At 48.9% G+C, this 25974-nt stretch overlaps 2 protein-coding genes and 1 long non-coding RNA gene across 5 annotated transcripts in view; 2 read left to right on the top strand and 1 right to left on the bottom strand.

The window, feature by feature from the left end:
- STK4 (serine/threonine kinase 4) overlaps positions 1-10062 on the top strand; it is a 91958-nt gene extending 81896 nt beyond the window's left edge. For all 3 annotated transcript variants that reach the window (XM_045162602.1, XM_006059249.4, XM_025263409.3), the window contains one exon: positions 5776-10062. In XM_045162602.1, the coding sequence (XP_045018537.1) occupies positions 5776-5934 (159 nt within the window). In that variant the 3' untranslated portion in view covers positions 5935-10062. The remainder of the gene's footprint in view (positions 1-5775) is intronic.
- Positions 10063-13092: 3030 nt separating this feature from the next.
- LOC123329153 lies at positions 13093-22241 on the top strand. The gene is made up of 4 exons (XR_006544351.2): positions 13093-16253; positions 17154-17329; positions 18353-19040; positions 21999-22241. It is a non-coding gene; the product is annotated as an uncharacterized LOC123329153 (long non-coding RNA).
- Positions 18546-23920, bottom strand: KCNS1 (potassium voltage-gated channel modifier subfamily S member 1). Its single transcript, XM_006059248.4, has 3 exons — positions 23845-23920; positions 22125-23167; positions 18546-19016 (listed from the first exon to the last, which is right to left on the bottom strand). Exons 1-3 carry the CDS (start codon positions 23918-23920, stop codon positions 18546-18548), a joined length of 1590 nt encoding a protein of 529 aa, XP_006059310.2.
- Between the last annotated feature and the right edge of the window lie 2054 nt (positions 23921-25974).

Here is a 25974-nt window from a genome sequence, read left to right as displayed (position 1 = left end):
AGCCTGACTTACCTGTCCTGAAAGGATGATGTGCTTGAGTTTCCTTTTTAGGGACGTATTGTGACACCATTCTCACGATAGATTTCTAAGGTAAGAGTTTCTAGTAGCCACAGAGGAGGACTTAGAAATAGGTCTAAACCCTGTACCTTGGGTTGTGTGTTCACTATGGGCCTCATTGCAAAGGCAGGAAGAAACTGTGCTGTACATGCTGATATGTTTAGTTTAGCCTGACTCTGCTGATTCCAATGACTCTGCTCATTGTCATTGTTAGTCTCTGTGACTTGTCGCGTGTGATGAAACGCCAGCCGGTTCTTCTCAGTTGTTCTTGAGGCCACTTGTGCAACTGACGTTGACACGCTGTCATTCAGAATCTCAGAGTTGCTAAGGCCGTCTGAGAAGAAGTCACTTCCTGTCAGCCTCATGGATCCGTCCTGGTGCTGGGAAGCTGAGGACTTGGCTGTCCTCTGGCCCTGAAGAAACAAGCCAGGTCCATCTGACTTGGGGTTTCTCCCACAGAGTTTGGGCTTCCCAGGTGGTGCTAGTGGTAAAGAGCCTGTTTGCCAATGCTGGAGACATAAGAGACTCGGATTCCATCCCTGGGTCAGGAAGATCCCCTGGAGGAGGGCATGGCAACCCACTCCAGTATTCTTGCCTGGAGAATCCCTTGGACAGAGGAGCCTAGTGGGCTGCAGTCCATTAGGGTCACAAAGAGTCGAACAGGGCTGAAGCGACTTTGCACGCACGCACGCATGCACCGAGTTCACTGGAGATGCGCCTGTGAGTGGGGTGTGTGTCCTGTACCCCACTGAGCTCACCAAGCTCAGTTCTTACAACAGCAGTCACTATTTCTTTTACTAACCTGTTTGGTCCATTTTAAAAAAAAAAGGATTCAAGGTGGCAGCTCCCACTTGCCCTCTTTCTTTCCGTGTGCACCAGACACTATGTTCTGTACTTGACCGGCCCCTCTAAGCCTCACAGCTGCCCTTGGGAAATCCTGTTGTCCTCCTTTGAAAAAGCAGACAGGTGAGGCACGTAGCAGAGACTTGTCCAGGGCCGTCCAGCTCGCAAGGGCACAGCTCCTGTGGAACCAGGGCCACCTGACTCAAAGCCCCTGCTCTCCCCCTAAACCCACCCACTCCTCCAGCAGCCTTTCTGGATGAGATGGTCAGAGAAGGCTTGCTCGAGTTCTCTGAGGAGTTCACCCCTGAGCTTAAAGGAGTTCACCCCTTATCCTTCCTTAAAGGATAAGGAAGAACTGGGGACAAGCCATCCAGGCAGAAGGATCGTTAGCTGCATAGCCTTTGAGGCTAGAAAAGTATATCTGACAATGTTAAATAAAGCTTAGCTAGAGGGTCCGGAGCAGCAGCAGGTAAGGAAGTTGGAGGGGACGATGGGCCAGAGGTGTGGGGCCATTGTAGGCCCTGGTGAATTGTTGGATTTTTTTCCTAAGTGCAGTAGGCAACATAAGGGCAGTGCATTTCTGTATTTTTAATTGTTTGCGGCTAAGGAGATGTTGGTGGCCTGAAATGAAGGGTTGAAGGCAGATGTGAAAAGAATGGTTGGATTTGAGTTGTACGAGTATTTCAGAGATCAAAGGATTGGGTGTGCACAGAGAGGTGGTGACAGAAAGGGGAGAATCGGGGATGATTTTGAGCATCTGGGAGGATGGGGGCACCATTCCTGAGATGGGGAAGACTGGGGAGGAAGGAGAAGAGGTTCGGAGATGAGGGAAGGGTGGGTCTCAAGACTTTTGGTCTGGATGTGTTGAGGGGCTGAGATAGCTGGCAGGATCTGATTGGGGTGTGAGTTGAGTTCAGAGAATTCTGGTCTAAAGGTAGAATTGTGGGGGCCGCAGGGTAGAGAGGAGATGCTAAATGGTGACCCTCCCTTTGGCTAGTGAAAACCCCTCAAGCTGCCTGTGTGGTCAGTGTGAGCATTTACTCTCTCAGGATGCTGGCTGCCACAGAACTTTTACTGCAGGAAATCCATTTGAAATTTATTTATGCCACCAAGGACCACAACGCTGAAATGCTATACTCGGAGCCATAAAGCCATTCTCTTGAGCTCATTTTCAGAAAAATCCGTATCTGGATGGTGTGACTGGCTGGCTGTGTTCTAATAGGTCAGGTGTAACTTTAAGCTCCAAGGGCCTTAGAGCAACCTGAAGGTGGCTGAGATAAAGTCAGGGTGTTTGTTGTTGCCCAAAGATTAGAATCAAGGGCAAAAGATCCCCAAAGACGTTGGAAACTTAGAAGAAGCCTCGACCAGAGACACACATCAATGACTGTGAGAATTTCGCTGGTAGGAAAACGAGAAGGAAGATGTAGGATCGGGCTTATCCCACTTGAGGGCTTATTAGAAACATCTTTAGCGTCTGAAGCCCTGCCCCTCCCCTCCCAGGGAGCCTGATGAAGTAGCTCTGACTGGGGATGCAGGAGTCTGTATTTTCAACAAGTGATTCTGATGCAGGTGACCCATGGGTTGTACTTTGAGAAACACTGAATTTCAAAAGACCTTTAAGATCATCTAGGCAGCCCTTTCTTACAAGTGGGGAAACTGAGGCCTAGAGGGAGGAGGGGCTGCCTAAAGTGGCAGGACAAGCTGGCGGGCCAGTGCAGTTCCATCACTTTCTTTTTTTCTTTTTCATTTCTTTTTAAAAGAATACTTGTTTGTTTTTATTTATTTATTTGGCTGCTCTGGGTCTTAGTTACCATATGAGAAATCTTCAATCTTAGTTTCAGCATGTGGGATCTAGTTCCCTGACCAGGGGTCGAATCCGGGCCTCCCGTGTTGGGAGCTCAGTCTTAGGCCCTGGACCACCAGGGAAGTCCTGCCACTGAGTTTTTATCTAAATGGATGGACCAGAAGTAAGCCTCCCACCCCAATTCCCAACTCCCCTTTCTTCACTGTATGTTTTTCTTTTCTTTCTTGTATCACCTTCTAATCTGAGTCATTTACTAATTTACTATGTACTTGCCGTATGTTACTTGTTTCACTTCACTAAAATGTGTGCTTCATAAGGGCAACGATTTGGGGAATTTTTGTTTTTCTTTTCACTGAAGTATCCTCTGTGCCTTGGACAGTGCCTAGCCCATAGTAGGTATTCAGTGAATGTTTGATAAATGGATGGATGAAAACTCTTTTGTTAAACTATAAAGACTTGTTTTAACAGGCATTGTGGGAAAGTCCCAGCCCTTAGGCACTGTTAACGCAAAATAGAGTAATATAGTTTCATTTTTACTCGTTTGACTCTGGTTTGGGTCAGAGATTGTAGGAACAGCTTGTTGATAGGAGATTTGTTGTTGTTTAGTCACCAAGTCCTGATGGGAAGTTAGAGACTTTCTAATAATATTGTTAATAATAATGATAATATTAACAGCAACAACAATCACAGTTATTAATAACATTGATAGCTACCATTTGTGACATGCTAACTATCCACCAGATACATGCGACAATGAAGTCCTGCACTGTGAGCGCCACACCTATTATGAACTCATCTAATTCTCATTTCAGCCCAAGGGTGGAGGAACTGGTATTGTCTGTTTTCCAGAGGAGAGAAGTGAGGCTCAAAGAGGTCGAGTTATTTGTCCAAGGCGACACAGCCACTGCAGAGTTAGGATCTGTCCTGAGCTATTAACAACATCCAGTTTTAGGTTTGAGGTGTCCTCTCTTTGGAGAAGGGCTCCAAAAAAAAGCTGAAGACTAGGCGAGCATCACTTTCTGGGGTGTCTCTGGGCCAAGAATACCAACCTCCGAGATGGTATAAAGCCACACAGGCTGGAAGCAAGATGGAGTTTTTCAGCTTGACTTTCCAGCATTCCCCCACCCTCTCGAGTCTTTCCATTCTCACCTCACAAAGAACCTTTCGTCTTGAACTATGAGGCTTTTCTCACGTCTCAGACCACCTCCCTGAAACGGGCCAAGGGACATTCCTGTGGTGACTGGTCATTAAGCCATTTCTGCTGAGCCCACTGGAGCACTTCCCACTCCACCCTCTAAAGGGAGAGGGGACAGAAAGAGGTTCCTTCACCTACCTTTCGACCCCCCTCCGCTGCTGAGGCCTCAGGAAGGGGCTGGGGCAGCCGATGAGCCTATAAATCTCCTGTGATGCTTGAGTGAAGCTTTTGAGTTCCTGAAACACGGCGCCTGTCAGCCGGCCGTGAGCTCACAGAATTTCTCACCACCTGCTGTGGAGAATGTTGGCACTCATTCCCGCCCCTGCGCGCCTGGCCTGGCCTCGCTCGGATGCAGTGAACACTCCACACAGACGGCCATGGCCACGAGGGCACGTGCCCAGCAGCTGCAGACACCTGTGGGAGATGGTGCCCCCCGCCGCCCGGCCGTGGCCAAGAGCGTGTGTTGTCACACGACTGCCATCCTGAAGCACACAGGGCTCCGGGCACTGTGCCAGCAACCCCGCAACCCCGGTCTCATTTAATTCTTGGGGTAAACATGGTGCGGCCCTGCGGTCCCACTTCCGCAGGTGAGGAAGCCCCAGAGAGCCTGGTCACTGGCTGGAGTCCCGCAGCATCTGCACAAGGCAGAACCGTGTTTCCGACACAGGTTGAGTGGGTTCTCAAGCCCGTGCTCTGCAAATCTGCCTTCTTCCAGTGCTGGTTAAGAGTAGGGACTCTGGGTTTGAATCTTGACTCTCCCACTTCTTTTCTTTTTTTCCAAAGATTTTTTTTGATGTGGAACATTTTTTTTTTTTAAGCCTTCATTGAGGTTGTTATAATATTGCTTCCATTTTTATGTTTTGGTTTTTCAGATGAGAAACATGTGGGATTCTAGCTCCCCCAACCAGGGATCGAACCCATACCCTACTACCTTGGAATGCAAAGTCCCAACCCCTGGACGACCAGGAAAGTCCCCTGACTTTGCCACTTCTTGCCCATGAGACATCGGGCAGGTCATCGAGCCACCCTCTTCCTTGGCTTGTTCATCTGTAATGTAGGGATAATAATACACTGAAATCACAGACTTCTCATGAGGATTGAATTAATGGATGTATAATATTAATATATATCAAGCACTCAGTGTCTGGTGCGTGGAGAACACTGGGGGAAACGTTCACCATTGTTATTAATGTAGATATTAGGTCCTCTTTTTTTTTTCTCTCTTCCTGATGGAAACTTCATCTTAGAAGTTTCAGGGCTTCTCCAACTACCCCCCACCCCCCACCCACACTCAGGATTTGTATCTGTATTCCTGAGACACTTAAGTAGATGATCCCTATAAAGTGCTTACTTAGAGTGGTGCCCCCAGTAAACGCCAGCAATGACCAGTGTGCCATTGCCAAGACACTGTGGAGGCGGGACGGTGGGGAGAGCAGCTGTCCTCCTGGTGTAGCGTCCAGGAGACATGGCCACCGTGCACACACCCATCTTATGGGTAGGATGAGAACTAGGAGGGAGCCGTTCTGCTGATTATATACCAAGCTACTGTTATATTAGTGCCCTAACCAGGAATCCAGTGTAATTAACTTACAAGAGAGGGGAGGTGAAAGTCTTACTCATTAGGTTCCTGGTCAAGGAACAGTAAATCAAAGAGATTAGCACTTAGATCCCTTTCCTGGGGGGATTTCCCTGGTGTTCCAGTGTTCAAAGCCAAGGGTGCTGGTCAGTCCCTGGTCAGGGAACTAAGATTCCACAAACCAAGTGGCGCGGCCCAAAAAAAAAAAAAAAAAGAAGAAGACCTCTTCCTAGGATAGGTTGTCTCCAGAAGCCACTGACCTGGGCCTTGTTGTGACGGTGCTGTCTGCCTCTCTCGTAGCTGAAGAGTTGGACGGTGGAAGACCTTCAGAAGAGGCTCCTGGCCCTGGACCCTATGATGGAGCAGGAGATTGAGGAGATCCGGCAGAAGTACCAGTCGAAGCGGCAGCCCATCCTGGACGCCATTGAGGCCAAGAAGCGGCGGCAGCAGAACTTCTGAGGGCGGCCCGGCCCCAGGCCGCCAGTGAACTCCGGCTCACTCGCCCCTCCATCTCGCCTCCCTCCTTTCTCCAGAGCCCCCTCTGTGAACTCAGGAACCAAGAAAGTGCGCCACCGGCCAGGGCTGCAGAGCCAGTCAGCACGCCGCCCTGCTGTGTGTATTTGAAGTGGACAGGTATATATATATCATTTCCCAGGACTCATGTGGGCGCTTTGAACCTCAGACTTTCCCACACCAGAACCAGAGACTCCTCGTCGAGTGAGAGCTGGGAAGGTGTCACGTGGTTCTTTGTTTTTCTTCTCCCAGTAGCTTTCAGTGGTTCTTTCTGGAAGACTTTTTTTAAAAAATATATAAATATGCACATATATATATAAATTATAACTAGATTCCCCACGTGGTGTGGTGGCATCTCTGTACAGGTACAGTTTTAAAACAGTTGCCTCTTTTCTGTAAGATGACGGTACTGTGGAACACGAGGGCAGAGGACACCAGGAGGCTGTGGGGGCCCTCCAGCCCCTGGAGCCGGCCTCACCCTCCGGCTGGGCTGTGCTGAACAGATGAGGTCGGGGTCAGTCCCTTCGCCACGCTTTCAGCCTTACGCGGGCCACCCCTGGCTTCCAGAGCTATTAGTGATGTCCTGGGAAAGACAATTTGCATTGGCTTTCTGAGTCTCAGGAGAAGCCTGGCGCCCTCCTTGCGAGCTTGGCCTTTGCAGTTTCAACACCCTTCATCCACCTCCGCTCTCCCAACTGCCCAGAGTCACAGCACAGACACTGCCTAGTGCCTTAAGAGGAGATGTGATCCAAGCGAGGGCACAGGCCTACTCGGAACCCCCAGCAAAGTGGGGCTGCATTCAGTCCGCAAAAGGGGAAAAGGCTTTCCAAGTTCTCGTCATTCACGTGAAGAGGACACCCATGGCATTTTGCTCCATGTTCCTTACAGACAGGGGTAGGGGGTGTTGCTTTCGTGACCCACATTCAAACATGTGACTGTTTTCTTTTCTCATTTTACTGCTTGGGGTCTGGAAAGGGTAAATGAATATCAGACTAAGATTTGTCCTCCAGGAGACTCAACCCAGATGTGTAGGATGCCAAAGCTGGAAGGGACCATATAGATATCACCTGGCCTGATGGCGGCCCAGAGCAGGGAAGTGACATGGCCCAAATCACAAAGCAAATGAAAGGAAGCACTGGGACTGGATGGTGGGGCCCCTCACTCCTGCTTCACTGGGCCAAGCAGCCCCTTCTCTGAAGGAAGACGCTCATGTCCATTTTGGTAAAGTTCCAAGGAACCCTGCTAATGGGAATTTGCCTGGCTTTGTCTCTTCAGTAGGCGACTGGCTGTGAAGAGATTCCCACGGGGAGCCAAGATCATTCAGTTTCAGCCATCCCACAAGCTCTACTGCATCTGCCGGGTAGCACATGAGCATCACACAGGTAGACGCAGAGCCTAAAGCAGGTCAGAGGGTTTTGCAACCGACAGCGCTGAGCCATCCCTCTGCAGCTTTGGCTCTAGGCCACGTGTCACTTAGTCACATGGCCAAGAGCAGACAGTTGCGAAAGACAACTGCCTTTTTATTTTTTAGAACCTCTTCCCCTCAGATAGGGGAGCCATGACTGGGTTGCACCTAAGGATACTGTAATTTGACTCCATAGTTGCTCTTGCTGCCCAAACCTGGTAATCAGTGGAGAGTCAGGGATGTTCCTCTTCTGTGGCCAGATTCTGTTCTTTGCAATGACAGCAAGTTATTGAAAAGGCAAGAGGCCATTGCTGGTCTGCAGGGCTTGGCCAGTTATGCAGCTACTTGGCAGATACAGAGAACAGAGGATAATTTGAGGATCCTGCTATAATAATAAATGGCAGCTAGCAATCATGACCACTTACTATATGCCAGGCACTGAGCTAGGTAGGTAGGCTCTTTATGTCAGCTCCAACCTCCCCAATAACTCTGTGAATTAAGTATTTTATCTCCATTTCATAGAGGATGAAGCAAGTTCAGAGAGAAAAAAAGTTCTTTCCATAGGTGGTACAGCTAGTAAGTGATAGAATCAGGATTCATAGCATCACCATGTAGGACCAGTATTTACAGGGAATAGGAAAACCACAAGTCTTTTTTAAAATTTTATTTTATTCACATATAGTTGATTTACAGTGTTTTGTTAGTTCTGCTGTATAGTAAAGTGACTCAGTTATACATCCTTTTTCATACTCTTTCCCATTGTATTTTATTGCAGGATATTGAATATAGTTCCCTCTGCTATACAGTGAGACCTTGTTGTTTATCCAACAAGCCTTCTTAAAAATGAAGTGATCACTTTTCTTGCACAGACTAAAAAACCCAGGCTGGCATTTTTAGGTTGGGAAACCACTGAATCAGTCAAATCTGACAGTCAAGTGAGTTAAAAAACAAAGTATGGAGCATGAATTTCCCTATACCATCTGCTGTGCTAATTAACAGTCCTGCCTCAGTTTCCCTCTCTCTCTCCCTCCCTCCCTCTCTCTGTTTTTTAAAGGATTTTGCACTTGGCCAGACAGGAGAGGAATGCCCATTTTCTCCCTTCCTAAGCTAGATCCAAGTAAAAGAAGGTTCAGTTTTTCCCCATAAATATTCCTGGGTGATGAGTCTTGATCTGAAGTTTATTTTGTTTCAGCTCCTTGTGTGCATCCACCATGCTGGTCCAAAAAGTGCATTGCTCTCCAGCTGAGCTAGACAGAGCCCTTTGGCCAGAAGTCAATTTATTTTGGATGAGATAGATTTTCTGACAAGGTGTGTTTGTTTTTTTATGCCAGAAGGCAGAGAAGTCAATCCTAGTCATTTTTCTCCTTGGATACTAAATTCACGATAGGTCAGTTGGCTTCCTGTAGAGCCCTGAGCTTCATCATTTGTGACTCCAGCTTCCACGGGACTCTGGGCCTCTCACTTGTTCTCCCCTAATTAACAATGATCCAGACCTAACTGTGTCTTTTAAAAATCTCAGATCCTCCAGTAATATCTTTATTGCTTCCTCATCAGTAATTTTGCAGCAAATTTCTATTTTTATTTTTCCTTGTCTGTTCTCCCAGCCACCAGTTGATAGACAGATGGACTGGTGGATAAATGTTTGGTGTGATGGATAGATAGATACAGACGACAGACAGAATCAGTACTCTGAAGCAACTTAAGAACTATGGCCTTGATTCCTTGAAGCTGTAAGTTCTGATCCAGGAAACATTTATTTTGCACCTGCTGCCAGAAATTTATTATACCATTTCAAACTCAATAGCACTTACTGGTATCAGGAAGTAGAGAGGTGATACCAGTATAGACCCTACAGATATTAAAAGGCTAATAACAATTTTATGAACAGCTTAAATAAAACAGACAAATTCCTTGAAAGATACAAAGTACCAAATCTCACTCAAGGAGAAGGAGATAATCTGAACAGCCCAACATCTACTAAAACTTAATATCTCTGAGATACAGGTATCTTTGTCCTCATTTTACAGAAAAGGAAACTGAGGCTCCAAGAGGTAAAGTCTGTTGCTCAAGGTCAGGTAACTAGCATACAGCAGAGCCAGAGTTCATATCCAGGTCTTTCCTTCCAGTGCCGTTTCTAGCATACCATGTTGCCTCTAAAGACTGCAGCTCCTTTTTCTTACCTGAAAATTGTTCCTGCCCAGTGCACATCCTATCTGCCATCTTTCTTAAGCACTGTGTCTGTGTTTTCATCAGGATTATAGTCATTGTATTTGGAATTGATGTACTTTTTTGTGTTTGGGGGTGGGGGGCAGGGAGAAAATCTCTTCCACCAGCTTGCACTCGGACCAACTTGGAAAAAAAAAGAAGCTTAAATGCTGTTGCAGACGTACAACTTAAAAATGTGAAGTTTGTAGCTTTAACTTTTTGTAACAAAAACTAATAACACTGGCTTAAGTGCTGACTTGAAATGCTATTTTATAAAGTTTGGATGTAAATAATCAATTGAGGTCAGCAGTTTGTATATGTATGAGACATAGCTTCCTCCATTGCCCTTTTTTTTTTTAAATTGAGATGCTTCCTATGTGCTTTTATGTTAGAATTGTTCTCCCTCCTTCCTCCTTCCTCCACTTTGTCACCTTTGTTTTAAATAAACTGTCCTTTGGACCAGAGACTGTTCTCTTTTTAAAAACAACATCTTCCATCTATAGCCTGGATGATGGTATTTTGAACCATTGACTCTGTGCTGTATTTATTCCAGAATCCAAAGCCAGGGGAGAGGCAGGTGGCGTAGGGAGTAAATTTTTGTTGAACACCTGCTACGTGCCAGGTACTAAGCTATTTGTCAGGGGTTTAAAGATGGAACCAGACACAGCTCTGGCAGGCCACTCAGGGAGTCAGTCCAGCCCACGAGCACACAACATTGAAAATATTATAGCAGAAGGAAGTACACAGCCTGCGGACACAGGAGGAAGGAGCAACAATCAGTTCTTCTGGGATGTCCAAGGAAACTTTTCTGGAGGAGGTAATAGCATCCTGAACTTACTAATACAAAATGAAAAAGAGGGGGTTTCCTGGGTGATCCAGAGGTTAAGACTCCATGCTTCCACTGCAGGGGGCATGAGTTTGATTCCTAGTTGGGGAACTAAGATCCTACATGCCTCAGAGCAACTAAGCAACTTCTCGGTTAGAAAAGCCTGTGCACCTCAACCAAGAGCCCACATGCTGCAACTCAGACTTGATGCAGCCCAAAAAAAAAAAAAAAAAAATCATGAAAAAAAAGATAAAGCAGAGTAATGAGGTTGAGAGCAGTGTGTGTGTGGCGGTGGGGGAAATACAGCTCTACACAGAGCGATCTATGCCTGCCCCGGAAAAGATGATTTTTGAAATGAATGACAAGAAGCCAGCCAGGTGGAAGGCATGGACGATACCCAGTCCAAGCTGAAGGAACAACAAGAACTAAGGCCCTGAGGCAAGAACAAAGCTTGACTTGCTAGAAGGACAGTCACTGTTCCTGGAACAGAGTGTTCGAAGGACAGAGTAGGTGGCAGTGAGGTCTGAGGGGTGAGACAAGGGCACGCAGGGCCATGTGGTCTGTGGGGTGGGGTTTGGGTGTTTATTCCTGATAAGACGGAGGCCGCCAGAGGGTCACCACCCAGCCCCATGCACGTGTACGGGGCAGCTACTGTTTATCCCTCAGCATTTGTCTCAGCCCTGGTGGGCTGCCATCTATGGGGTCACACACAGTTGGACACGACTGAAGTGACTTAGCAGCAGCAGCAGCATCCTGCTTTGATGAATGACATAACTGAGGCCCCAGATTGGGCCACATTGAGTCTGAACTCAAATTCGGGTTTCTTGACCCCACTGTTCTTGTTTGGGTTTCTTGACCCCAGCTGGAGCCTCAAGTAGAAGAATGAGCCTGATTTGTGATCTGTGGACATGCAACTACTTCCTTTCCTAGTGCCCTCTGTGCAGAGTTGCTTTACTAAGGAGAACACAAGCTCTGAAGGGGATTGCTGAGCTCTCTTTCCTAAGTATATTTTGAGGGTTAATATGTTACAGTACCAGGCATTTTCCATGTATTATCTCACTTGAACTTGATATTAATACTCTGACTTGTAGGAGTTTATTAGATCAAGACAAGTGAAGAACAGGCTCAGAGAGGCAAAAAAAATCCAACTAAGATCACACAGCTCCTAGTAGAAGAGATTCAAGCCCAGGGCTCTCTGGCCTCGGAGCCCATATTCTTTCCTCTGAACCACATGGTAATGCTCATAGTCTCCCATCACATACAAATAATTTTCATACCTTCCCACCTGAGAACAAGCCAATGTAGGAAAGCAGAACAGGGAGAGAGGAGCTGGTGACCTCAGTTGAACCTCTGGAACCCCTGTACTTAGGACACCTTGTTGGGTTTCTGTCCTTAAAACTGAAGGAACTTTACCAGTCCGAGAAGGGAGGAAGAACTGGGCTTTGGCTACCAACCCAGTTGGAGGTTGACCCTGAGATGGGCTTCTTGGAGACAAGTCCCATCCAAGGTCATGGAACTGCTAAGTGGCAGGGCCAATATCCGAACCAGATCTGACTCCAAGAGCAAGCTGTGCCCAGTCCCTCCTCAATGCATGGATTTCCTGAAGGTTCTGAACCTACTCCTTTGGAACAAGAGCACCAGTCAACACCTGTCCTTGTCCTGCTCCTCGTTTCTAGCAGTCATGATTCTGAAAGACACTGTCCCTTTCATCTCAAAGGCTCCTCCCATATGAGGTTAGCTTCTCAGCTTATTAAAACTTTCTGGAGAATTCTTTCTACACTCAGGCACAGGACTTGGTTGGCCGGAAATAAGAGGGCTGGTAGTCATCAACGACCATCCCAGCCAGCACCTAAGTGCAGCGTCCAGAATCCGGAGGAAAGAAGAAATTCATAACAGGACCCACATTTCAAAGTCACTTCCTTCAGCAATCCTGGGGAGTTAAGTTTGGCAGAGAAAGTGATGACTGGGGTATGATGCCAGGTGAGAACACTACAGTATTAGGAAGCCCGCGTCTGAATCCCTGATTCACTGCTCTTTTTTATTCACTACTTTTTGACTATGACTAGTTTCCTGAATCTGCCCAATAATGATTACACTATTTTATTACTGTTGCTGCTTTCCTGCAGGGTTATTGTGAGAAGTATATGAGATAAAGGATGTGAAATCACTTTAACTGTAGTGTGCCAGACACATGAAGGGTGGTTATTATTAGTCAATAAGAAGTGAAGTCGCTCAGTTGTGTCTGACTCTTTGCAACCCCATCAACTGTAGCCTACCAGGCTCCTCTGTCCATGGGATTTTCTAGGCAAGAGTACTGGAGTGGGTGGCCATTTCCTTCTCCAGGGGATCTTCTCGACCCAAGGATCGAACCAGGTCTCCTGCATTGTAGACAGACGCTTTACTGTCCAAGCCACCAGGGATGATCTTTACTCTTGAGAGCCTCAACAAGTACCTTATGAGTCAACCAGCTTCCCTTCCACCTCCACTTTCCAGTATGAACACAGTGTGTGTGTGTGTGTGTGTGTGTGTGTGTGTGTGTGTGTGTGTGTTTGTGTGTGTGTGTTAGTCACTCAGTCGTGTCCAACTTTTTACGACCCCATGGACTGTAGCCCACCAGGCTCTTCTGTCCATGAGATTCTCCAGGCAAGAATAATGGAGTGGATAGCCATTTCCCTTCTCCAGGGGATCTTCCCAACCCAGGGATTGAACCTGGATCTGCTGCATTGCAGGCAGATTCTTTACCATCTGAGCCACCAGGAGAGCCCATGAACAACCTGCTTGGTCCTTATTTGAGCTAAAAAGCTCATCTCCACACAAACAAACTCAAGTATGACTGTGGACCTTCCTGGGTCTTTGTTTTCTGATCTGTAATAAGAGATTGAGGATGCGGCCCTGACTTAAGCCACTGTGATAGTTACAGATCGTCAGCCAACACCCAGGCTTGAGTTCTTTTATTGATGGAATGAAGCATACACAACTAACCTGGAGGAAGGACTCTGGCATGAGTGGAATGTGAACATTTCTCTTGCAGAAAGACTTATGGCCATTTTCCAGGGTAACTGGGTGTGGAAGAAAGGGAAAGACCCAAATCTTTTAGGGAACTTTGGATGAAGACTTCGAGCTATTACCAATTTTGGGGGACCCAGAGGACCACTGTAGGTCCACCAATCATGTGAAAAACCATGTTTTGACCTTGGTCCCTGTCACTGGAGGTCTAGTGGGATCCCAAAGCTATCCTGTATCTTCAGTTTCGGAGTGATAGCTGGAAAAGATCCCTACATTGGCTCCCAGACCCATGGAGGCCATTATAATACAAAAGGCCAATAGAATTCAATTAACTGTTTCAAAATAGAGAACTCAACAGAGATCCCACATCTTTAGGGAGGCTGAAAGATAAGTGCTTCTACCAAAACTCCTGCAGGATGATGACTCCTATCAAAACACCATTAGGGGACTTCCCTGGTGGTCCAATGTTTAAGATTCCTTGCTCCCAATGCAGGGGGCCTGGGTTTGATCCTTGGTCAAAGAACTAGATCCTACATACTGCAACTAAGACCCAGCATAGCCACATAAAATTTTTAAAGGATAAGATAATAAAATTAAATAGAATTTTAAAACAAAACAAACAACAAAACCATTATTTTCCCCTGTTTGGTGCAAAATTAGAAGAGTCTTAGAAAATGACATTAATCAAGTGGCAATTCCCATCTTAGCTTCTGTGTTAGAAACATGCTCCTAATTATAGTCCCTGGAGCTAATATACATCTAAGGGTTTCACTATTTGAAGAAAGAGAAACCACAGGAAGCACTTTGCTGGAAAGGGTAACAGTTTTCCAACTCACAGGGACACCTTAATTCTCCAGCTCTGTAGCAGGAAGACTTTGATTCCCTGATCATCCTTGTTCCACACATCAAACAGATCCATTGCATTGATTAAGTCACATTAATAGTCAAATTAATATAATTTAATATATTAAATTAAATATACTTTAATTATATACAAGATGGTTTCCTCATGTTAGAAACGTTTATAAAATTGTGTGAATTGGGAAGAAGCTGTGAGCCTATGGTGTGGGGAGCCAGGGGCTGGAATGTCGTTACACCTGCAATTGTCACCTATTAACATTCCTCCCCTTTATTTTGCTGACATCATGTGGATTTTCTTTGGGTAACTACCCTTCTTCCACCCCAAGTGATCTGTTGTAGCTGTTTATCCAGGTACCCTGCCCTCCATTCCCATCAAGGGAGAGGCATATGACTCAAGCTAAGCAAATCCACCTCTCTCCTGGGGTTGGGACTGTGAGGAGAAGGATACAGGGAAAGAAGGAGATTGGACATGGATCATTTGAATGGCAGTGTCCTCAGCAGAAGGTTCATGGGTCTTGCCACTGAGGTCCCTAGAGCTCCCCTCATTCCTATATTTCCTGAGGCCTGGCCAGCTTTTCCTTTGATTGGGTGAACTTCACCCTTTTTTAAAATTTTTATTTGATTTTGGCTGTGTGAGTCTTCATCGAGGTACACTGCTTCTTTCAGAGCAGTAAGAGTGCATGGGCTCAGTAATTGTGGCAAGAGGGCTTGGTTGCCCTGAAGTATGTGGGAATCTTAGTTCAACTAGGGATCAAACCTGCATCCCCTGCATTGAAAGGCAGATTCTTAACCACTGGACCACCACAGACGTCCACTATGAACTTGACCAATACCTTCCTGTTGTGGACTGAATGGTAGTCCCAGAGATATGCTCACATCCTAATCTCTGGAACCTGAAAATGTTACCTCATTTGGACAAAGGGTCTTTTTCCAGATGTGATGAAGTTAATGATCTTGAGATGAGATTATCTTGGATTATCCTAGTGGGCCCTAAATGCCATCACAAGTCTCCTTATGAGCAAGAGTTTTGGGGAGGTCTGACACATAGAGGAGAAGGCAATGTGATGAAAGAGGCAGAAACTGGAGTGATGCAGCCTCAAGCCAAGGGGTGCTGGCAGCCCCCACAAGCTAGAAGAGGCCAGGAGAGGGGTTCACCCTCAAGCATCTGGAGGGAATATGACCCTGCTCACACCCTGATTTTGGATTTCTGGCTCCCAGAACTGTGAGAGAATAAATTTCTGTTGTTTCAAGTTTGTAGAAATTTGAAGCCACCAGAAACTAATACACCTTCCAATAAATTAAGGGTCATTTTAAGGAAGTCAGTTTCTCTTGCTTGCAAACAAAGAACTCTAATTGTAACTGTTGTTCATCATTTCAAATATTTACTCTAATGAATTACGCTTTTTGGCTAATAATCAGCTGGATTCTTGTTCCTATCACTTACGTGCTAAGTCAATTCAGTCCTGTTTGCAATCCTATGGACTGTGACCTGCCAGGCTCCTCTGTGCATGGGGATTCTCCAGGCAAGAATACTGGAGTGGGTTTCCATGCTCTTCTCTGGGGGATCTTCCTGACCCAGGGATTGAACCCACATCTCTTATGTCTCCTGCACTGGCAGGCAGGTTCTTTACCACTAGCACCACCATCGCTTATAATCTGTGCCTCATTGAAGACTAGAACCAGAGATTGCAGATTCTGAGTCACTCCCCGTGTCACCCTCCATCCCTAGTCATCCAGAAAGCACATCAGGCAACCAGCTTCACACAGGCAGACACAGGTCCCTGGACCCAGACTCTTTATTTGCATCATGGTTTTCACTGATACACAGGAGTGGGAGTAATTTGTTGCTTTTCTGCCAGGACCACATGCAGCCTCATGATGGATGCAGGCCAGACGATGCTTCCCTGAGCTTTCCTCAGACCCGTTCTAGGGACTCAAGGCTGGAAGTTATCTGGCTCCTTGGTATGTCCAGCAAGACCGTAAGGGTGGCGCATGCAGCCCTTCCAGTCTCTGTGCCCTGACCTGGGCAGAGCTGGGCTAGGAATTATTTGAGTGTGTAGGAGGGCTGGTGTGTGTGTGGTGAATTCATAGGCAGCCCATTGGCTTAGCCCCAGTCTCTGCTCCAATCTGGAGACTCAGAATCCATCCACCTGTGGGGGCCACCTGTGTACTAGGCCCTGTGTGGGACCCAAGGCCTTCACACATGCTGTTCCCTCTGCTTGAAACACACTTCCAGGTACCCTCATTGCCTGATTTGGTCTTTATCCTTATGATAGGGTGACCACTTGCTTAGAAAAGTCTCCTCTGACCTTCTTGGTTAATGGTCCCTGCTCCCTTACAGGCTTACAGTTCCCTTTACTTCATAAAATGATTACATATTTATGTGATTATTGGATTAAAATCCACTTCCTCCATTAGTCTATAAGCTTCATGAGTGTTAGGATACATATTTTGCTCCCCATTGTATCTCTGGAACCTAGTAAGCAGTTAATATAATTCAAAAGCCAGGTGGGTGATGTAGATCTGAGAAGTGATGGGGCTGATACAGTGGTGCCTGTGTGTATGAGGAGGTGCATGGGAAGCAGAACTGGAGAGCACGTGCCTGCCCCAACGATGTCTGAATTTAAAAATACACTAAAAATACTGTTCGGCCAAACAAAACACATCTGCAGGCCACGTGTGTAGTCCCAGCTTATGCCCCTTCCGAAAGGTATTGGTTCAATGAGTGAGGAAAGAATCTATAAGGAAATCATTTTTAAATCCTCAAAAAGCAAGGAGGAGGGAGGCAGAACTTCCTTTTCAATCTCAGTTTCGCCTTCTTTCTTGAGGACAAGGTCTCTCTCTATTTCTCTTTCTCCTCAGCGCCTGGCACCCAGTGGACTGTACAAATCAGTCAATCCATTCAACGTGGACAAAACACCTGCTCCAAACCAAGGTGGGTTCAATCAGACAGCGTCTTCCATCTTGGAGCTCAGTGTGGGGGAAAGACAGAGCCATCGTCCAGCCATGATGGTCCTGTGATGGCACTCCTAGCCACGGTATGTGGAAAGGGCTGTGGGAACCCTTCCCTCCCAACTTTCTCAGCAAGTAGAGAGAGGATTCAGCAGGTGAATATAAGAGATCTGGCCCCAGAAAAGATGAGAGAGCTGGACCTGGCCAAAAGGGACAGGAGGCTCAAGCATTGCCTGGCTGGTGACCCAAGGTAGGGCTGGCAGTCTGTATCACGGGAAGAAGGGAACTGCCAAGGTCAGTCTAGGGGGATCTGGGAAGAGGAGACAGATGTCCAGGCACAGCAGCTCCTTGCCATCAACACTTCAGAGCTGAGCTGGCTCTAAATAAATGACACCCCTGCTCCATTTGGCTTTCATCTCCCTCTGGGGCACAGACTGTGACCATCTGGTAAATGGGCTGTGATGTGGAGCTGGATCTAGACTTCAGGCCTCAGGCCAGGGCCCCTTCAGATTTTCTGTATCTTAAGCCAGGTAGGAGTCCTGGGAGGAAGCCTCAGGACTATTGCTTAGCAAGTCTTAGCCATCCACTGAGGAGGCAGCCTCCTAGTCCTTCCTCCCAGACCTAATTTTTGAGAGCTAACTCTTGTTGGAAGGTCCTGGAAAAGAGCCACAGATGAGGTCCAGGGATTCTACATCTGAATCCCCTGTCTGGTCCTTTTCCTAGCTCTAACAGAAGTGTCTAACCCTATGAACCAACTCTGGGGGCCCATGAACCACCTAAAACCACCTGCAAACTTTGTGAGGGTAGAGGAAAGACCAGAGCAAGAAATATTGGCCTCGGCAGATCAACAAGCTGGGATTCCAACCTTGGCTCCACTACTTCTAGCCGTGTGATATTTAGGCAAGTCATTGTGCCTCTCTGAGCCTCAGTTTCCTCATCTGTGAAATGGGGATAATTCTCATCTTCTAAAATAGGGTCAATGGGACATAGCTAACAGATAGGAAGTGCTCAGGAATTGTTAGCATCCTTTTGACTTTCCTCTTTGGCTCATGCCTGTACTGTGGGTGGCTTGCAGGTTTATTTATAAAGGTCTTTGGGTTGCTCCACAGGCTCATAGAGTCTAGGATAACACTATGCCTCCCTGTGTCTTTGCAGGAAAGGACCCAGCCTCCAGGTGTCATTTCTGAGGCCAGCGTGAGTGATCCTGAGAGGTCATGCCACGAAGAAGTTAAGCAGGGGAGGAATCTGCTCCGTTTCAGCTGACTGCAGGGGTGTGGGAAGGGGGTGCCTGGAGCCCTGGTTTTAATAAACCTGAGAAATTGGAGGCCCACTGGAGGCCTGGGCCTCTAGGTCTTCAGACCTGCCCTCCTGGGAGGTCTCGCGAGAGGTCTCCAGAGATGCCTCTGACACCCCATCAATGCTGCTCAGCAAGTCCTCAAACTCCCGGTGGTTGCTGTTGCGCACGGCGGCTTCCAGAGCCTTCTGGCGCCGGTAGAAGTGGGAGAACTTGTTGAAGATGATGGTGATGGGGAGCGCCACCACTAGGATGCCCCCCAGGATGCAGCCCGAGGCCGCCAGCTTGCCAGCCACCGTCACCGGCACCACGTCCCCATAGCCCACGGTGGTCATGCTCACCGTGCCCCACCACCAGCAGGCCGGGATGGTGTCAAAGCCCACTTCCTCCTCCTTCTCAGCTGTGTAGGCCACGCCAGAGAACACGGACACCCCCACAGCCAGATACAACAGCAAGATGCCCACCTCACGGTAGCTGTGCTGGAAGAGAATACAGGAAGCCAGGTGAGAGATGGCTTGGCTTACAGACCTTGTGTTGGGCAGGTGTGGAAACTGAGACTCAGAGAGTCCTAGGGGCAGGTCTGAAGTCACCCAGCAAAGCAGAACTGATGCCAATACCCAGGGTTCCCTGCTGCACACTAAGATCTTCCAACTATAATAGCCAGCAGATCGCCCTGGGATTGAACACAGGCCTGATTTCTGTTGTCCAAAGTGAGTGCCAGCTAAGCCATGGCTATTTCTTCTAGTGCAGGGGCCACTGGTGACACCAGCCAGTCATGGAAAGCTCATAATTTCTTCCATTGTTGCAGAACCAAGAGAACCACAGTTTATATTCCACAATGCAAAGAGGTGGGCCCATGTCCTTTGGTCTATTCTTTGGTCTATTTCTGATAAAGACAAAAATATTTTCTGCCACTCAAGGAAGCTGAGAGTATACATAGGTTCCCTGGACCACCTACTGAATGCACTTGCCTGTGGGTATGTGTATTTGTTCTGCCCCCGAGGCCAAGCCCTAAGGCACGGATTCTCTAGGGTGACTGTGCCCCCACAGGACATGCAGCAATGTCTGGAGTCATTTTGGGGGCAGGTGTGCTACTGGCATCTAGGTAGAAGCATCTAGTACTGGCATCAGTGGTAGAGGCCAGGGATGCTGCTAAACACCCTACAACGCACAGGACAGCCCCACCAACAAGGAATTATCTGGCCCTAAATGTCCACAGTGCCAGGGCTGAGAACCCCTAGTCTGGAACTGCTGCTACTGCTGCTAAGTCGCTTCAGTCGTGTCCGACTCTGTGCAACCCCATAGATGGCAGTACACCAGGCTCCCCTGTCCCTGGGACTCTCCAGGTAAGAACACTGGAGTGGGTTGCCATTTCCCTCTCCAATGCATGAAGGTGAAAAGTGAAAGTGAAGTCGCTCAGTCCTGTCCGACTCTGAGCGACCCCATGGACTGCAGCCTACCGGGCTCCTCCGTCCATGGGATTTTTCAGGCAAGAGTACTGGAGTGGGGTGCCATCGCCTTCTCCAGGCCTCCCAACTATAAGGTGGAGAGAAATCATGTCCAGTGTTGTGCTTAGTTGCTCAGATGTGTCTGACTCTTTGTGACCTGTGGACTGTAGCCCGCCAGGCTCCTCTGTCCATGGGGATTCTCTTGGCAAAAATACTGGAGTGGGTTGCCATGTCCTTCTCCAGGGGATCTTCCCAACCCAGGGATCAAACCCAGGTCTCCAGAATTGCAGGTGGATTCTTTACCATCTGAGCCACCACAGAAGCCCATAAGGTGGAGAGAAATCAGGTAGGGGGAACCAATTCAGTATTTCTGGGGTTATTGCTTAGTTGCCAAGCCGTGTCTAACTCTTTTGCAACCCTGTGGACTGTAGCCTGCCAGGCTCCTCTGTCCATGGAATTTCCCAGGCAAGAATACTCAAGTGGGTTGTCATTTCCTTCTTCAGGAGATCTTCCCAACCCAGGGATCAAACCCAAATCTGCATTGGCAGGCAGATTCTTTATTGCTGAGCCATAACTCCAGGTCTGTGGCAGGGCCAGAGATTTTGCAAACTTCCTGGTAATAAGAAAGCAGCTGCTGGCCAGGGGCCTCATCAGGAGTCTTTCACCCATGTCTTAGACTCTGCGGCTTTGGTCAATACTCTTCTCCTTCCTTGTAGAAAACATCAGCAGCATCAGGCCCTGGCTCCCTGCAGGGTGGAGGCAGGGTTCTAGGGCGCTCGAGAGATGCTGAGTTCAGGAAGTCTGGCAAATGAATTCCCTCTATCTGCCCCAGAATTCTGCCCAGCTGCCCTGCTTGCTTTCAGCATCCTAGCTGCCCTGCCATAAAAGCATGCAAAAGGTTTTCCTAAGCTATGCATGGAAGGGACCTTTTAGCATCTTTTAGGGATTCTTAACAGGGTTGCATGGACCTTCAGGAGAAAGAGCTGAGGTGCTAGAGTCAGGACCAGCTGGGTTCCTTTCTGGGCTGTCCTACTTACTCCCTGAGGAACTTGACAAGTCCTGCCACCTCTTGGAGCCTCAGTTTCCACATCTGCAAAGCAGTCACAGAAATACCTGCCCTGTTTAAAACTCTCACAGGATCCCCTATTCCTATGGGATAAAATCCAAAGTTATGGGCCAGGGACTTCCCAGGTGGTCCAGTGGCTTAGACTCCATGCTCCCAGTGCAGGGGGCCTGGGTTCAACCCCTGGTCAGAGAACTAGATCCCACATGGCCCAACTGAGAGTTCTGGTGTGCCACAACTAAGACCTGGCACAGCCAAATTAATTAAAATATTTTTGTAAAAAATTGAAGGCCCTTCAGTACCCTGTTCCACTTACCTCTCCAACCTCCTCAGTGGGCATGTTCTTCCCTCCAGGTCCCCCTCCCAGCATCACCCTTATTCCCCTCCAGACCTTCATCCAAGCTGTTCACATTTCCTCCCTCCTCCAAACAGGTCAATTTCACCCCCTTGAGGGTAAGCTTGCCAGGGCAGCGATTCACCCCCAGCCCAGGGCCTGATACAGGGTGGCTGCTCAATAAGTTGCAACCAGGCTTTAAAAAGCCAACCCTCAGACCTCAACTTCTTCATCTACTGGAAGGGAATAAATAATATCACCTTCCTGAGGATAAAATCGAGAATGGATATGAAACTGGCACAGAGGCAGCATTCAGTTAAGTGTTAGCTCTGGACCCATTGCTAGACTTAGCCTAGGCAGGGTGACCTATGATACCTGTGTTCTCTGATAATGCCAGCACAAAGGCTCATCGGGAGAAGCTAGCTAGCACCCTGCTTTGAGTATTTTTATGATGGTTGACTTGCAAAGGGTCGGACACGACTTAGAGACTGGAAAACCACAACAATGATGTTTTAACAGATAGCTCCAAAGTAACCTCTGTCTTGTTTTTTTGAATGTTTTTGGTTTGGTTTGGTTAAGCTCTGCCTCGGTTTTCCCCTTCTCCCCTGGGAAATAGATACCAGAAAGACCTCCTGTTGAAATGCACACCCGGTATCCTGAGCCTGGACACTGCAGACCTGGAAGGGCCCCTGCTCACCCGCCCCGCGGTTACACCCACCTCCCCGAAACCCCCACCCCCTACCTTGAGCGTTGCGCCCAGCGAGCGCAGGCCAGTGGAGTGGCGCGCCAACTTGAGCACGCGGAAAATGCGCATGAGACGGAACACCTGCACCACCTTGCCCAGATCACCCAGCTCCTCACCACCCGCTCCGCCCCGGTCTCGGAGCGCCGCGCCAGCCAGCAGCGTGAGGTAAAAGGGCAGCACGGACACTATGTCGATGAGGTTGAGCGGGTGGCAAAAGAAGTTGCGCGTGCTGGGCGCTAGCAGCAGGCGCGACGACACCTCGAAGCTGAACCAGGCGATGCAGAAGTACTCGAGGCGCCGCAGCACCGGATCGTCGCGCACGCCCTCCGGGCTGCGGCCCGCGGCCACCGCGGCCACCGCGGCCGCCGCCTCGCGGGCCTGGTACTCGGGCAGGCTGTGGATGCACATGGCAGCGATGGAGGCGAGCACAACGCCGATGGAGACGCAGCTGAAGAGCTTGCTGGGCAGCGAGTAGCCCGGGTTCTCCATGGTGAGCCAGAGGCGGCGGCGCAGGCGGCCGCAGCGTGCCGCCCCGTAGCGCGCCAGCTCGCGCTGCACGTCGGAGATCTCGTCGGGGCACGGGTCCACGCTGCTCGGCGTGTCGCTGTCCTCGTCCCAGGCTCGCGGCCGCGTCACCCGCCGCTCCAGGTAGCGCGCGCGGCAGCACGTGGCCAGCGCGCTCTCGCCCAGGCCCCAGTAGTCGGCCTCCTGGCCGAAGGCGAAGACGCACAGCTCGTCGAGCACGTGCAGGTGGCCTGTGCGGTAGAAGTGCAGCAGGCCCAGGAAGAAGCCCGGGTGCCGATCGAAGTAGAACTCGCGCGCCGCCGCGTCGTAGTCGTCGCACAGGCGCCGCGCTTGCTCCTCCGACGCCGCGGCCTGCAGGCGGCCCAGCCGCGTGCCTGGGAAGCGTGCCAGGGCGCGCGCGCTCAGCCGCCGCCGCACGCCACCCACGTTCACGCGCAGCGCCTCGTCGCTTCGCCTCCACGGGACCCTGGCGCCGGGCCCCGGGGACTCGCTCACCATGGCTGCGGCGCCCTGGCCTGTGGACAGAGAGGGTCACGCTGAAGGGGGCGTCCATGGACTTTCCTTCCCCAAAGTGAGGTCGCTCATTCATGTCTGACTCTTTGCGAGCCCATGTACTGTAGCCCGCCAGACTCCTCTGTCCATGGGATTTTCCAGGCAAGGGTACTGGAGTGGGTTGCCATTTCCTTATCCAGGGGATCTTCCCGACCCAGGGATCGAACCCAGGTCTCCCGCATTGCGGGCAGACGCTTTACCATCTGAGCCATCTGGGAAGCCCTAGTGCCTAGCCCCTTCCCCCCAAAACAGGTCTACATTCCCTCCCTGCGCCATCCACCAGCCAAGCGTGTTGGAGGTTCCATGTGAAGCGTCTGGTATGCCATAGGCGCATAGTGTCAAGTACCCTCTGGACTCAAGATTCAGGCTCGGGTTTGAATCTCTCACTCCCCGACTGGGGGGTTTTTGGCCAAATCACCGAGTCCGCCTCCTTCATTTACATAAAGGAAACGCTGAACTGTACCTTGGATGATGAGAACTATTGGGCAGGATGTCCTGGCACCTGGTGGCTGCCCATACAGTATGTCTCCTTGCCCAAACTTGGATTTTCGCATACTGGAGGTTTCCTACGGGATCTTGGACAAGCCGGTACTTTGAACCTCAGTTTCCTCTTTTACACAGTGGGATAGTTAATGCTTACTCTCTAGGGTTATTGGGAGAACCAATTTAGACCAGAAGTTCTTAAGGTGCGTTCCCTGAACCAGCAGCATCACCATCACCTGGGGATTTGTCAAAGATGCTGCATATTCTTAGCCTCCTGGGGACTTAATGAATCACAGACTTGGGGGAGGGGATTCAGCAGTGTGTGTTTCAACAAGTTTGGAGGGTGATTCTGATGCACGGTCAGAATTGTGAGTCATTGGCTTAGACTTTTTAAAACATCTGTGGAGTCTGTCAGAGGGCTTCCGTGGTGGCTCAGCAGTAAAGAATCCACCTGCTAGTGCAGGAGACATGGGTTTGATTCCTGGGTCAGGAAGATGCCCTGGAGGAGGGCATGGCAACCCACTCCAGTATATTGCTTGGAAAATCCCATGGACAGGGGAGCCTGGCAGGCTATAGTCCATTGGGTTGCAAAGTGTCAGATACGACTTAGTGACTAAACAACAACCATAAGAGTCAGTCAAATAGAATTTTGGCACTCTTGTGTGACCATAAACAAGTCATGTCACCTTTCAGAGCTGCTGTCAACCATCGCCAAGGGTGGTTAAAAATAGTAAATAACCTAAGGTCTTTAGCAGGCCTGGCTCCAGAAGGGGTGTAGTAAGTTGTTCACCTGTTTTACTGTCTCCCAGAGTTAGGCAAACCTGGGCTTATCAGCCCCCAGTGCAGCTGGAGCCTTGAAGAAGATGCTTTTCTCCAGATTTCTATTTCTGGCACAATGCACAATTCACAATGCAGACAATAGCACCTGCTCCCGAAGGCTGGAGAATTAAGGTGGGTTATGGATACTCAGGAAATGTTAGATGCTTCCACTGCTTACTGTCTCCAAGCTCTGCTGGATTCAAGGGCTAGTGACTTACCTCCTGACCCTCAGTAATCTCATCTGGGCTGTGGGTTCAGTAATGCCTGCTTCTCAGGGTGGACCGGGGACTGAGTGTGTATCCAGCCGCTGGCCCAGTGCCTGACAGGAAGCACGCAGGGTACCTTTCACTCACTCTGAGCCTAGTGTTTAAGTAAGTGGGGATTTCGTCCTTACCTCTGTCACTTGTGTGACCTCTGGCCAGTCTCCTCAAGCTCTGGGTTTTAGCTCCCTTATCTACAGAATGGAGATAATACATTCCGGTGAAGAGTTATTGTGAGTATGTGTGCAGAGGCCCCTGGAACACAACAGATGTTCAATAAATGTCAATTCATCATACTTCCTTCATTAGACTTGGGTTCAAATTCTGCATCTGCCATTTACTAACTGTTGACCTTGAGCAGAATCATGCCCCTCTCTGAGCTTTGGTTTCCTCATCTGTAAACTGGGGAACATCCTACTTTTCATGAGAAGTTTTGAGGATTAAATGAGGCAAATTGTTTATGGGCAGCACCATTCCTGGCACATAATACATGCACAATGAATACACATGTGATGCAACTCCTATGCCTCCACTGGACTTGGAGTCAAAAGAAGGGGTTTCTAATCCAGTTCCATCACGCATTAGGCACATGACTGTGGGCAAATCCTTTTCCCTTTATTCTAGAACTCACCTTCCTGCTCTATGAAACAGGATGAATAATTTAACAAACCTTCTCTGACAAGAACCTGAATATCAGTAAGAAAGATTAATGATTTGCTCAAAATCATTTGCTCAAAATTATTATCCAGCTAGCCCATGGCACAGTTGAGGCTGGAGACTAGGCTTTTTGATTCAAGACTCTCCATACATTAATTTTGAGCACCTTCTATGTGCTGGTCACTTCTCTGGGCTCTAGATACTCTTGACTGAGTTTAATCCCTCCACCAACCCTGACTGGGAGGTTTTCGACTCCTGCTGTACAGATGAGCCGATGGGACAGCCCCAAAGCTCAGCCAGTCCCATGCGGCTCACTCCTTGAGGGGGTTCTCATAGTGGGGCCCTGGACACTGGGAATCCTGGGGCAGCCTGGCTTCCCATTCTTGCAGCCCATGCCCCTTCCCCAAACCTTGTCGCTTCCCGCCCCCCAAGGGAGGTCCCTTACCTGTAGGGGCTCCTCCAGGGCGCCTGCTGGCTGTGTGGTTCCCAAAGGCGCAGAGGCTGGAGAGCCGCTGTCTGGCCGGGATCTCTCTGCCCCGCGGCCCCTTTGT

Source organism: Bubalus bubalis, chromosome 14 (assembly GCF_019923935.1).
Source record: "Bubalus bubalis isolate 160015118507 breed Murrah chromosome 14, NDDB_SH_1, whole genome shotgun sequence".
In the NCBI taxonomy this organism is placed as follows: domain Eukaryota; kingdom Metazoa; phylum Chordata; class Mammalia; order Artiodactyla; family Bovidae; genus Bubalus; species Bubalus bubalis.
Note: the sequence above shows the minus strand (reverse complement) of the source record. Positions and strands in the feature narration are given on the sequence as shown.

Bases quoted from the DNA above. Each gene is read 5' to 3' on its own strand.
- KCNS1 (XM_006059248.4), bottom strand. From the start codon at position 23,920: ATGGTGATGCTGCTGGTTCAGGGAACGCACCTTAAGAACTTCTGGTCT. The intron at 23,168-23,844 runs GTAAGCATTAAC...CTCTGTCCACAG, and splicing joins TCTCCCAATAACCCTAGAGA to GCCAGGGCGCCGCAGCCATG. The intron at 19,017-22,124 runs GTAGGGGGTGGG...ATTCTCTTCCAG, and splicing joins CGCTGGGCGCAACGCTCAAG to CACAGCTACCGTGAGGTGGG.